This window comes from Myxocyprinus asiaticus, chromosome 23 (genome assembly GCF_019703515.2).
Source record: "Myxocyprinus asiaticus isolate MX2 ecotype Aquarium Trade chromosome 23, UBuf_Myxa_2, whole genome shotgun sequence".
Classification (NCBI taxonomy): Eukaryota; Metazoa; Chordata; class Actinopteri; order Cypriniformes; family Catostomidae; genus Myxocyprinus; species Myxocyprinus asiaticus.
In genome coordinates, this window is record NC_059366.1 from 39,122,501 (window position 1) to 39,136,895 (window position 14,395).

The 14,395-nt window shown below is 36.7% G+C and overlaps 1 protein-coding gene across 2 annotated transcripts; it reads left to right on the forward strand.

Annotated features, from left to right (window-relative positions):
* Positions 1-442: 442 nt before the first annotated feature.
* Positions 443-14,276, forward strand: LOC127413724 (BLOC-3 complex member HPS1-like). Of its 2 annotated transcripts, none has more exons than XM_051651101.1 (18): positions 443-599; positions 1,427-1,548; positions 1,763-1,897; positions 2,480-2,622; positions 2,853-2,961; positions 3,048-3,208; positions 4,433-4,535; positions 4,634-4,703; positions 7,620-7,675; positions 7,817-7,984; positions 9,038-9,217; positions 9,914-9,990; positions 10,154-10,285; positions 10,787-10,851; positions 11,349-11,494; positions 12,370-12,483; positions 12,596-12,678; positions 13,142-14,276. In XM_051651101.1, the coding sequence occupies exons 2-18, from the start codon at positions 1,432-1,434 to the stop codon at positions 13,302-13,304; spliced, it is 2,022 nt and encodes a 673-aa protein (XP_051507061.1). In that variant the 5' UTR covers positions 443-599; positions 1,427-1,431; the 3' UTR covers positions 13,305-14,276. The 2 variants fall into 2 exon arrangements, with proteins under 2 accessions (XP_051507061.1, XP_051507060.1); XM_051651100.1 differs by having other exon boundaries at positions 443-591.
* The last annotated feature ends 119 nt before the right edge of the window (positions 14,277-14,395 follow it).

A 14,395-nucleotide genomic window follows, 5' to 3' on the forward strand; every position in this document is an offset into this window, starting at 1 on the left:
CCGGATTGAGGCGAGTCACTACGCCACCACGAGGACTTAGAGCGCATTGGGAATTGGGCATTCCAAATTGGGGAGAAAATCAAAGATAGAAAGAAAGATTTTGTTTAACAGCCACAATGTATAGACATTAATAAACAAAACTGTAAAGTATATCAGTAAACAAAAACTTGGATTATGTTTCAACTGAAGATACCATGCATTCATTATACCATAATTATCATAATAATTACCGTAAATAAATATAAAATGTAATAATTAAGAAAGAAAGAAATTAAGCTTTAATAAGTACAATAACTGACCCTGTTCACCTCATGTTTTAATAGAGTTTATTATATGAATGAGCAGTAAACGGTGTCATGCGCTGCTGATCTTCTTCACATGATCTGAATTCGCGTGACGCGCGTTTTGATCATCAGGTCACATGACACGCTCAGTGATACAGTGTAACATACGGAAGTGCAGCGCTACAGTTTCCAGCTGATAACAAACTGACCGTTGTTTTGCGAAATAGAATTGGATCAAGATTCGGCACAATGAAACTTTTCTGTTCTAGAAGCGAACAGCTAAAATAAGTTTCCTTTGTTATAACAGGTTAGTAGGTCAGTAGGCTTCGTGCATCATTTGACATGTTTTCCACTTTGACTTTATAGGTCTTCTTCGTGCTGTGTCATTAAATGTTACTTACAGCTTTAGTTTAATCTTGGAGGAACCGAGAGGTTTTGGCTTCTGCTACAGTGTGTAGGCTAGTGTAGATAGATGCAAGCAGACTGTGATTATTAGACTTTGCACTCGAAGATCATTCTGTCTGTCTGTGTATATTTACTCATGACAGAATGAAAGTCTCACTTTATGTGGAGCTGCTTGCAAAGATTCCAGGTCTGCACTTTTGATCTTTTATACCAAAAATCCATAATGGATAGGTTATGTACAGGGTTGCTGTAGGAATTTCTAACCTAATTTAGCAATCCTAAAGCATTATAATGGGAACAAATAAGAATTATTTTAAGAATCCTTTAAGAATCTAGTAATTTAACCTATTGGAGAAACTGACAATTGTACAAGGATTTTAAATATTTTTTTATTTTTTTTTTTTTTTATTTTTTTTTTTATTCTACTGATGTCCTGTAGTAGGATTGAACCTATTCTGTTAGGAATCAGAATAGTCCTTTTGGGAACATGTTTTTTTATTTTCTATTTATTATTATTATTATTATGTTGGAATCCTTTAAGAAAATTCCCATTTGGATACTTAAGGACAGGTTCCTAAATGATGACAGAAATTACAATACGAATCCCTTATTATTTATTTATTTGGACTTTGTGGCTTTTAAAGTTTAATAAGAGATTAAACACTGATTAAAGGTATTTATTCAAACAGAAATCTGAGTTAAGCTATTCTGTGAATATAAACTGAATTTGTGTTCAGATGAAATGAAGTGTCTCTTGGTGGCCAACGAGAGTGCAGAGGTTCTGTTCTACTGGACTGATGCAGAGTTCGAGCAGCGCATTCAAGAGCAGTATGGAGTTTCCCAGGAGGAAGGACAAAGAGTGAGAAAGATGCTCTATTTTAATTCTCTTTAGCTTAAAAAAAGAAGCATAAAAGCAGTTTATAATAAAGAAATGAACATATTTAATTAATGAAATGTTAAAATGCATGAATGAGTCATAAATATTTATTGTTCATTATTGTGGAATTATCCTTATTTTTGTTATATATGTTGCATGTATAGTCTCAGTGACGTGTGATGGTTTTTATTGTCAGCCACCTGCGTTTGAAGACAGCATCAACACTCTCTTCGCGCCCATCATCATCTCCTGCAGCACTATGGTGGACAGACTTGGGGACAATTACACGTCCTTCTGCACAGAAAACAATCAAGTCTATGTTTTGCATCAGGTAAGCCATTGCAGAATCAAAGAGTCATCTGATCAAATACTAATAACACACACACACAAATACTCCAGCTCTCAGTATTTACTATTCCCTCAGAACAGGGGAGTTTTCAATACACCTGTAATATGCCAGAGCACCTTTGAACAAACATTGCAATAGCATCTGTTAGAGTGTATGAATGAATTACCTACCAGTCTGATTAAAGAGATGCATTTTTTCTTTATAGATTAGTTATGAAATATTCAGAATATTTTTTGTTGTTGTTGTATGCCTATGAAATATTTAAGTTTTCATATGTTTTATAAAATAATTTATATAGACCACTCTATACAGTATATATGTGTGATTAGATAGATAGAAAGCTTCTTTGAAGAAACTAAAATATAAGATAGATTTATATATATCCAAATGTTTGTAGGAAATTTCTTTTTTAATAAACAATATTATACATTATACATTTTCCCATTATAGACTAGATTATCAGTACATTTCACAAACCCATGCTTGTGAATAATCTGCCTCTCAAATTTTTCAAATCATTCCTATATCCCTGCAAACCAAACGCTGTTGCTATCTGTTATGCAGTTTGAGGAGTGTTTGTACATCGCTGTGAATGGAGATGGAGATGAGTCAGAAGAGGACTTAAAGAGAAAGATCCATGTGATGAAGAAACTCATAAGTATTATGTTTGGGATGGTGACGCTCAGCAGTACCCTCTTGAGGAAAGAGTGAGAAGTGCATTTTAGTTCTTTATACCCTGTTGTACAGAAGTGTAACCACTCAGTAACAATAATTTTCAATTTATATAACCTATAACAAGGATAATTTTACTCTAGTGATCGCAGTGAATTGGTAAATCTGCCCATGCCTTTGAATTTTTCCCTGAGCAAACAAAACCATTCAAACATGGTGTTTTTAGTAGACTGCTTCATACATCTTACATTTATTCGTTTGGTAGATTGCGCCCTCAAGACACAGAGCAAAGGAACCGGTTGTGGAAGAAACTGCGCAGCCTCCTGGAAACATACAGCCGCCTACGAGAGCAGGACCAGAGCTTTTTAGTTGAGGTAAGTGCATGTTTTTGACTCAGGGAGTAACTTTGCGCTAGTTTCAGTTTTTGTTATCACTAAGAGAATTGTCTGCTTCTGTCCAGGCGGTGGAGAGGTTGATCCACCCGACCTTGTGTGAGCAGTGTATTGAGTTTCTGGAGCGTCGACTGGTGCAGCAGATTAACAGCAGTGTGGAGAGGGCAGGAGAGGAAGTGCTGCATGCTTTCATACTGGTGCACACCAAACTACTCGCCTTCTACTCCAGGTATTAGAAACACACTGGTGTATGGAACACATCTGAAGGTCACGTGGTGCAAGGGGCCCTCACTAGGGGTTACTTGCCTAACCTGAAACAGCATATATACCACAAAAAGAAGCATTTTTGTAAAGAGGCATAAATGTACAGTATTCACACTGGATACAATATATCATAGGCTCAAATGTTGAATATTGATTCTCGTGCATAGCAAAAAATAACACACGCACTAAATGAGAAATGGAACAGTTGGTACACCACCATATATAAACTTTTAAACAGCAGAAATCCCAACCTGGTCTCATAACAAGTCATAATAATAGTACGAGATGGCAAAACTTGAGCTCCCATAGAGAAAATTAAATAAGTTAATGAATTATGTTTAAATTAAGTTTAACCTCTAACCTAAACCTAAATCTAACCATGAGGTCTAGCCCCTATACCTAAACCCTAAACCTAACCATGATTTAATAGGAGAATAACTTTGGTGTACCACAGAAAAAAAGAAAACATCCGGGTTTGGAACGAGACGAGGGAAGCATCTTAAAGTGTATTGACATATAGTTCATCAGTCATTTGTATTGCATAAATAAATATGGAATAAGTAACCAAATTTGTTCACAGACATGTCCTTAAAATAAAGTGTTGGACAGAAGTCTTGCTAAAATGTGATGCCTGTATTGTATCAATACCCCCTTTCAAACATACAGCATTTTCCAGAAAATTACCTGCAAATGTCAGGTTAGAGGTCATGTGTGAACACAGCCTTTTTGAAAATACTGGTAAATTTTGCTCTGGAAATTTCTCTTAATGAGAAGCTGTATCATTACCTATAATTTTCCATATTTATGGTATGTGTGAACTGCACATGTGGTACGTTTACCAGTAAATGCAACCTAACGGTTTTCCTGTAATTTACCTGGTTGCATGTGTGAATGGGGCTAATGTGAAATTGTGTTTGTTGATCAGCTGGTCTGGGAATAAAAGTCTGAAGTGCCTTTTCACACAAGCCATGTTGTACAGTGTCTTACAATTTGCCATATCTCATACAAATTATGACAAGTTGTCATGAGACTTTTGTTGGAAATCTAAAGGAGGGCTAGATTGCCTTACTATAAACTTTTCTGCATGATGTCACTGCTTGTGCACAGGCCTTATCCGTACAGGAAGAATTATGATGTAGCTGCTAAAGAGGACCTTTACATAATTTCAGCATTGTTACTTTTTGTGCAGTCGTAATGCAAGCAGTCTAACCATCTCTGATCTTCTGGCTCTGATCATCCTGGTGCAGGATCTGTATCCCAGCAAAACCGACCTGGATGACACGACTTCTGAGGTTTGATATCACTGAATCACAGTTTGCAGTCATAATTCCTTTTTTATTTTTTATTGTGCTCTGACAGTACACTGTTTCTGTATTTTCTTTGTGTTTAGGAGTTAGAGAGAAGTTCAGTTCCTGATGTATTCTACACACCAGAGCCCTCTCCTCCTGACCAGGAATCAGGTGAATCTGCTGTCAATCATACACAATAATGCTAATCATGATCTATACTAGGGATGTGCAAGGATAATCGACTTCTCAGTTAGTGAGGTCGACTAGTGAGTAATGTGTCTTTAGCAGTGGTGCTTTGAAAAGGTATAAATTTACTCCTATTGTTCCAAAACCACATGACTTTCCTTCTTCTGTGGAACACAAAAGTCGATGTTGTAAAGTATGTTAGAGACTGACAGCTTCAGTCACAATTCACTGTCATTGTATGGAAAAAGATGCAGTGAAGGTGAATGGTGACTGAGGTTGTTAGTCACTAAGATTCATCCTAACATCTTTTTTGTTTCACAGAAGAAAGAAAGTCATATGGTTTAGGAACAATGTGAGGTTGAGTAAATGATGTAAGGAATTTAGCTCAATAAGGGAATTATAATTAATTCGGGGAATATTGAAAGAATTACCATTTAACGCCTGATCAAACTATTTGGCAAGCGATGAGTTGATGTGAACGTATCGCCAATTCTTGAGTGAATGAGGAATATTACTTTTGTTGGCCAAACGACAATAAATACCTCAAAAATAGTCAAAACACTGTTTATGAGCAAAGTAACTTACTGTAAGGATCAATGGATTTAACCAATAGTTATAAATCATACACCATAATCAACGTATCTTTGAATACAAGCAGGACTTTATTGACTAATGTACAACATAAAACTAAACTAACAAGCAGGCATTTAGACATGCATAAACATGGATTAGTAAATGAGCTTCAGCAGAAAATGAATGAGAATTGTATTATTGCAATACATCTGGACTGTATCAGAGGAAAATGAGCACATTGAATACTGATGTTGTATGGAGTCTATTGACCATGCCTTGAACAAACCTTCAACACTTCATTTAATACACCTTTATTTGAGACTGGTTTACCCAAATTATATGATAAAACACCAGATTTTAGCAAAAGTCTGTAGGTTTGTACTTGCTTGCTTGGAAGTCCTTTGGCTTGGTTCGTATGAAGTCTTGTGCACTGCGTCTATGGTCTGGAGTTCCGATGAAGAAGTGATCGAAAGGGATTGGAAGCGGCTGCAGATGAAAGCTTAAAATATTTTTCGAAACTTTGAGTGCTTGATTGAACTTGAGAATTCACACGATGGGAGAACTCGGAGGCTCTTCAGAAATCCAGAACTCCACTCATTCAAGGTGTGGAGTTGTACTTTTTCTGTTTGACCCTGCCCCAAATGGGTTTTGAGCCTCTCAGAAGCTTCTTTTCTAAAAGATGTGACCAACTTTTCCCCCCTTTAAGGTAATCAACATATTGTTCTCATGGTCACATGTGCTCCAGTTTCCCACACAAAAAAGAGAATATTTTAATCATGACCTTTATATCATGAGTACGATAGTAGTGATATGAAATTACTTAACATCAACATCCTGGACATACAACCACGATCACACTCATACCTGACATGATTATACTTTCATTAATAATTTGTGTGCTAATTGCTAGGCATGAAAATACATGATAAAAAAAATCATAATGGTTCATTTGTTGGTTTTAAAACATGAGTAAATGTATGATTGCAATAATAAAAATTTTCAGGCTACAATCAGGTTAAACTGTGTGAGATGTATGTATACACTTTGGCATGGAAGACATAGATCCTGTGCATTGTAGAGTGTGAAATAAATGTGAGTCAATCTTAAAGTGTGTTAAGAGTTTGTGGACTAATATATCCTAGGATATGTGTAGATGCATTAAATGGGGAAGACAAAGAAAAGTTCAGTCTGTGTATTTGGAAATAGATAATCAGTTCTGGAATTCCATGGTTTCCATGGCAACAGTTTTTTGGAATGCTCTTGCGAGTTGTTAAACTCTAGGGAGGAATCCCCCCTCGGTCTTAAATCATGTGTTCATTGCATGTTCCACAAGGTGTACCAGCCTAGTGATAGCCATTTGATTTGGGGTATAATTGACCTGGTCCAACAATGTAAATGAAGATTATATGCTATCCTGGACAAACTTCCTTTGTTTTGTGACAGTTAATGCAAGGCAGATTGTGACAGAGTAGATTGTCAACGTTGGCGAGGCAGCACTGGCACACATTTACACACCACCAACATCCCATTCATTCCCCACACCGCTATCCGCTATCGGAGACGCAGGTGCACACACGATTCCTTAGCTCATGGTCGTTTCCCTTCCACCCACATACTTTCCATCAGTACTCATCCCTGTTACCCACAAACACACACATTCTTGTATTGTTTTTGTACTTACCTGTTTGGTGTTCGTTGTGTCGGTGGAGTCGGTCTTCTGGAAGGCGGAGCTGCGTCAGCCAAGCCGAGTGCTCGCTAGCGGCTGGCTTTTATCACGTTAGTCCCACATCGCGTTCCACTTCCCACATCTTTTATATTAACTCTGTGATGTGTATACGTAAATAGATGTATTTGTGGTACATTTATCTGTATATGCATACCTGAGTGTGGTTGGCTCTGAGGGGGAGGAGCCTGGGCTATAAAAGGGAGCATCGGACCCTGCTCTGACCGTTCTTGCAACGTCGGATGAGCAAGAGTGCAGTTGTGGTGCCTCGAGCGAGTCAAAACCCCAAACTAAGTATATATTGTGGATACTTGAGTATATTTTGTATTTATTTTTATTTTTCTTCCTTGGCATTTGGAACCCACTACATCACACAGATGCAGACTCTTACAGGACTCACTGGCTCCAGTGCCAGGGAAGTTTTATAGCTTTGGAGAATACCAGTGTGTGTGGATTTTAACCTTTGTTCTGCTTAGAATTGTTCAATTCCTCTGCCTGTAATCTACTATAATGATGACATCATTTTCAATTTTGAGAACTACCCCTTTAAAGTGGTTCAATAAGGAAGAATTTTTCTAAATAACCTCTTGTGCTTTTATGAATAGTCCAAACAAGAGGTGACAGCGCTCCCATCTTCCAGTTTGTTGATCCTGATATTCAGGTGAGTCACCTAAGCATGTCAAAGCAATTCTGTTGCCCTGAAAGTAACATGATATGATTGTGTTTGTAGGAACGTCACCCTTGTAAAATGTGCATTTATAGAAGAGAAGTTTCTCGCATTTCTAAGGTCTTTTCATTTTAGATGGCAGAGGACAGTCTGCAAACTCTTGAAGTTCCAATCCCTGACACTTCGGCCCCGTCCAGAGTATTCCTGGAAGCCACACTTAAAGAGGGCCTCTTTCCAATGATGCCTCACTCTATGTACTGCTTGCCTCTTTGGCCTGGAATTACACTAGTCCTACTCACCAAGGTGACAGTCTTTGTAAATTTTGTGGATATTAAATACTTGACCTGTAGTTTTTGATTCTGACTTATTGAACATGGATCTCTTTGGGAAAAATTACCCTAAAACATTATCAAAGGTAATTACTTGGAATAAAATAAATACAATTCGATTGTGTCCATCTTGTTTATTCAGTTGGGCTCAAAAGTCTGAAACCACATTGTACTTTTTTTTTTTTTTTTTTTTTGTGTTTTATGATTTTGAGAATTTTAAAACAAAGAAAAGTTATGACAAAAGTAACAAGTAATATGTAAGATTCACATTGACAATGTTAACTCAAGGTACAAAAGGTCAGATTTCCTTGCTTCCATGGAAGCACACAAGATGGTCTTTGGAATATTCTCAAATCATGCTGAATAACATGTATCTCGGGCTTTGCACAAAAATTGTGGAGGCCATGCCAGCTCAAGTGCGTACATTCATTACAGCAAAAGAGTGATGTAGCAAAAGCTAAGAAATTCTGAAACTGAGGGGCTTGGGTAGCTCAGCGAGTATTGACGCTGAAATCCAGGGTGTGCTGAGTGAATCCAGCCAGGTCTCCTAAGCAACCAAATTGGCCTGGTTGCTAGGGAGGGTAGAGTCACATGGGGTAACCTCCTCTTGGTCGCGATTAGTGGTTCTCGCTCTCAATGGGGCGCGTGGTAAATTGTGCGTGGATCGCGGAGAATAGCATGAGCCTCCACATGCGGAGTCTCCATGGTGTCATGCACAACAAGCCATGTGATAAGATGCACGGATTGACTGTCTCAGAAACGAAGGCAACTGAGACTTGTCCTCCGCCACCCGGATTGAGGTGAGTAACCGCGCCACCACGAGCACCTGCTAAGTAGTGGGAATTGGGCATTCCAAACTGGGGAGAAAAGGGGATTACAAAAAAAAATAATTCTGAAATTTATGTCAATGTTTAAATGAGCAAGGGTCTAATGTAACCATTTATTTGCAAACAGAAATTCCTTTATAATTCATTTAGCAAAAATAGCATTCAACCTTTTTCCACTGTATTTTTACGTGTTTCAACAGATCCCCAACAGTCAGGTGGCGATGTCTGTTTACTACTATCTGGATACGTTTGTGAATCTGGAGAAGAGGTTATGCGAGGGGCAGGAGGGAGCCGCAGCCATGCGGGGTCAGCCCTCTGTCCAGGACATCCGGGTCAAACTCGACAAGTTCATCAAAAACTTGGTCAGCATGGACATTCAGGTGTGTGGGCGCTAAGTAAACCTTATCACTGCACACAGACACACACACACACACACACCTACTCTTTCCTCATTGTCCGATCTACATTATAATGTGTAAAAATACGGAATGGGAATCGTAAGGGATTTAATTCTGGTTCCTTAACAAACTTAATGATTCTGGTTCTTCAGCGATTCGATATATGATTCTTTTAGTTCTTTTTGTCATATGAACAAACCAGTAATTACACATAAGATAATAAATTATGAGTTCAGTATTAATTTGTGAGTCCTTTTGACTGATTCATTAAAAAGAAATGGTACAGAGTCATTTGCCTGTGAATTTGACCACATGACCGTGTTGTATGTTTGTTGTTGTATGTAACCAGCAAGGACAACACAATAGAAAGAAGTGTCGAAGTGTTGAAAACTGTCATTGTGTTCAATTCAGATTGCAAGCATTTGCCATGGAGCTTTAGATTCAGTTGTTTAGTATTTTAAAATGGTGTCCCATCCACATTGGCAGAAGATTGCAGGCATTAACTTTTGGGCCATTAACGGAGCTAAACATCATGCAAATAATTTGGTTTGGTTGGTAATATTTTATTTAAAGAAATGGAACCAGTTCTGAAAAAGAAGCAGTTCATGATTCTTGATTGCCTTACCTAGCTGTTATAACATCACATTTTGAAAATAATAATAATTTGATTGTGTTCAGACCTCCCAACTTCAAAATGTGTGGACAGATTTTAAGAACAAAGTCTTCACCAGATCTGCATCTGGAGTCACAAGAGAGTGAGTGCTTTTTATATTATACCAAACAATCTTTGCTGTTAATGAACTGTGGGGGTTTCTGACCCTTCACTCCCCATAAATCAGGATTTGAACTTGGTTTCTGACTCATCTGTGCTCAAGGCCAACCTTGGTCTGAACTCACATGTTACATCTTGTGGTGTAGGTTGCTGCCCTCCTGTCGTAACATGAAGACTCAGTTGTGTGGTGTGTACAGACAGTGTTTTGCTGCTAAATGCATGAGCAGCAGTCAGCGATTGGCTCCTCATCTTCAAGAACGAGCTCTAAACATGGTCCAGTATGTATGAATGGACACCTCTTCTAGAGGTCAACCGATAGTGGATTTTACCAATACGATAACTAAGGTGGTGGGAAATGCTGATAAACGGTTAACCGGCTGATAGTTAAAATTGATTTATAGAAGGTCAAAGAAAATGTCTTGCTCTTTCCTTACTAAGACGGGCACAGACAAAGAGTCCTAAATGAATAAAATTCCAGATGCAGTTTATTGTTCAACCAAAACCCCAAAAATAACCAGAACAAAATTCAAATTTGGACTTTTAAGTATGAACAAGCCCAAAACACTCCAGGAACTCTAATTTTGAAATGACGAAATGATGAAAAAACTATATGCAACTATCGCCATAGATTTTTGCCTATAAAGATAGTTCCAAAAAGCAACTATCGGCACCGATTAATCAGTAAAACTGATAACCTCTACTATACGGATGGATATATATTATTCTCTGGCTGTGTAAGCATTGGAATAACTTTTGTCCTCTTCTCACGTTTATTTCAGAGAGAAGTTGTTGGACTGGAAGGATTTTCTGCTGGTGAAAAGCAAAAGAAACATCACAATGGTGTCATATCCTTCATTGATATTCAGTATACTGTACATTAATACCTGAAGTATTTCCTATTGACAAAGGGAAGTTCGGATGGGACATATTGAAACACTTTTGCAAATGAGTCATTAATATTTTGGTCAGTTTTCCCAGAAGACAAAAGAGTGTATTTTAAATGTTTTAAAGGCAAAAAATGTAATGAATTAACTGAAAAAGTGAAATTTGTCAGCTTTTAGGAGTATGCTCCAAGCTAACAGACATTACCTAAAAACAACAAAACCTCAATTTTCTTAAATATCTTTAGATGTGTTCCATTGATGCTCTTTAATCCTCAATTATGTTTATTAAACTGGTGACATTATTATAGAATGATGATCCGGCGTAAAACCTGTGCCAAGTCAAATATGCGGATCACGGATGGTCTGCTATGGCGACCCATAATGGGAGCAGCCTAAAGAAGAAGATTATTATTATAGAATGATGCATGATTCAGTTTGAACTTTAACTATGTTCTCACATACCTGGAGGAGTTTCCTGGTCTTATCCACTTTATATATGTGGATCGTTCAGCTGGACATATGATCGCACCCTCTCTAAATGTGACTGATCGCACTGTCTCCGAGCTCGGAAAGGGGCCTGTAGCACACTTCATAAAGAACAAGGTGCTGCTGTGTTTGTTTACAGCTACATGTTCTTTGCTAAAAAAGAATTCAATATTTTTCTTTTGGACGCACGTATAGTTGTCCTTGAGCTGCTCTTTTATACTGTTTCTGTATTATTTGGCGGCAATAGATAACATACAGAATTAGGACTGGGTAATGTAGCAAATGCTGGTGTTACAGTATACTGTATTCATGATGATTTTACTAGAGAATAAAATTAGATATGGCCATTAAGAGTGATGTTTTAATATTGAGTGATATTTTAAAAGTTTGATTGAAACTTCAGTAGCACAAATAGAGTTAGAGTTGGTAAGTTCCATTCATTTGCCACGAATTGGTTGAAACTGTCTTTTTCAATTAATCAGTTCAAAACTCTGCTCTGCTTTTATCATTTGTTTGCATCATCATTCAGAAAAGCTTTTGAAAATCCCTTGTATTTAATTAAATTACACAGTTTAAAAAAAATGCACAGGTACATATTGCTGCGCACATAAATGAAATTATTTAATATCATTCTTCCTCATGTTCATTTAGTGAACAGCTGTGTACAAAACTTGCCTTGATTATTTTTAATTAGATTTTTACTGTTTTAGTTCTTACATTATGAATCATTTTGAATATTCTTCAATGGCTGTTTGTTTAACAAATGGGCTCCTTTAATTGACAAGTAATTTTTAATTGTTCATTTTATAGCTACACTACCCAGCCCTATACAATATTATATTTTCTGTAATATGTCTACTCCAAATGTAAGCGTCTTCAAAAAACTTGTTACTTGCCCTTTGAATTGAAATGTAATCCCTTATATGATTTTTGTGATAAGTTACTGATATTAGCGTTATACGAGTTTCACCATGTACTGTATCTCTGAACAGATATGGGGTCTTGTGGCAACAGCCCGGCGATACCTGCAAAAGGGTTACACCACTGTCACACACAGAGATGGAGATTATTTCTACTGTTACTTCCTGTGGTTTGAAAACGAAACGGTAAGTGGCCCCATGTGTTTTTTTTTTTGTTTTTTTTAACCAATTACATTGTTGATGTTGAGGACAAAACTACTTGTTTAGAAACAATCAGGTGTGATTTTTGTTTTAACAGGGTTACAAACTGGAAGTGATAGACATACCCAGCCTCCCAGAGGACTATGCTCCAATAGGAATGCTCGCCTTGGATTATTATAAGTATGACATTAATTATAAATTCTGTTTTATTTAGCTTTGAATCAGTTCTATCAAAGTTGCATGTACATGCCAATAAAATTAAAATACAGCATTAGATTGATTTTCTAGTGCAGATTGTATTTAGGGCCTTATTAAATCAAAATATAAACTTATTTTAAGCATAACCAGAGGTTAAATTGGGGCAAAGAAAAAAGAATAAATTCAAACAGAAAAAACAAATATTGCCAAATATTGCATTCTGTCTCCATTTCGCAAGTGTACTCGCTTGAAAACACATTTAAAGATCTTTAAAGTTAATTACATATGCATAATGCTTCTGTCTAGTTTTGTCAGAACCTGGTCCGCTAGAGCGGCACTCCTCAAAAATCCCAATTTAACCCCTGAGCATAACAGGAAACCAGCTACATTTTCTTAACTGATGTCTTTCATGTCTGTCTGTCTGTTGTGTCTGATGGTGTCATAGGAAACTGCTGCGATATTACAGCAAAAGTCATCAGAATGAGGTGGTGAAGTGTTATGAACTGCTGACTCTGCATCTGGGTGTGATCCCCAATGAATATATCTTTCAGCACTGCAGTCAGCTGGCCCGCAAGCTCTGGGAGCCCTCCCGTATTCCCCTCCTGTGAACCACACTCAGGGGTCCTCAGAGGAATTCTGCTGTGTTCACTTTATTCAATAGGTGATCTGTTGTCTAGAGACAGAGTTCCCTGCACTTTTAGCACAAGCACTTCTCATTTAAGTTATTTGTAGAAAATAACAATGTGTTTCTTGTGCTTAGTGAATTGAGTGTGATATGTAATTGAACAGAGTCAATATTGTTGAGAAATTACCCCTTTGATTCTCATAATGCAAACAATTCGGACCAATTATTGTAGGAAAACTTTTATTATTATTTTTATTATTATTATTTTTATTTTTTGATTTCATCAGATTTCTGGCTCAATGAGAATGAGTATGTTATATGCATTTAGAGCTCCTGTATAGTGACCGAACTGCCATATCTTGAAAGAAACAGAATTTAGTATACTTTATTTCATAAAACTATGTAGAAGACAGTTGATGAAAAAGTACAGTCATTTATCATTATTAATCTCCCTGTTTTTTACAACAGTTTTATTGGGACATTTTTTGTAACTGTGCAGAACATATATTGTTATCCTCAGTGTTTTGGAGGTACAGCTAAAATACAGTTATAATTGTCCGATCAAGCGGTCAAAAATATGTCCATTGTACTGCAAAAGCAGATGATTTCCTTTCTTTTGAAATGATGGATGTTGTGTGTTTAACAGAAGTTCATCCATAGTTTTTTGAAGCTACAAAACATTCCCAATATTTTTTCCACTGCATTAAGTTAAAAATTAAGTTAAAAAAAGGTTAATTATAGCAAGCTGATAATGAAGACAGAAACTGTCTGTTTTTGACCCTTCGCTGCTTATTTTAATGTCTCTAAACAGATCATGTGAGATCTCAGAGGACATATTTATTGAGAACAGTACAGATTTATTGACTGAATATTGCTTAGATATATAGTGTTTTGTAAAAATTTATATAACATACAATATGATCATTTTCCAAGATAAATAAAGTACAATGGAATATTTTGTCTTCTTTCATAAAAAATGTATGTATATATAATTTATGTGGATTAAAGTCACTTTTGGTTTTCGATTTAATTAAATTACTTTTTAAAAAGCTAATTAAATGTTTTAACTGCTAT

Coding starts and splice junctions, on each gene's coding strand:
- LOC127413724 (XM_051651101.1), top strand. CDS start 1,432: ATGAAGTGTCTCTTGGTGGCCAACGAGAGTGCAGAGGTTCTGTTCTAC. Junction 3,209..4,432: donor CTACTCGCCTTCTACTCCAG/GTATTAGAAACA, acceptor CTTTTTGTGCAG/TCGTAATGCAAGCAGTCTAA. Junction 12,484..12,595: donor TGTGGTTTGAAAACGAAACG/GTAAGTGGCCCC, acceptor TTGTTTTAACAG/GGTTACAAACTGGAAGTGAT.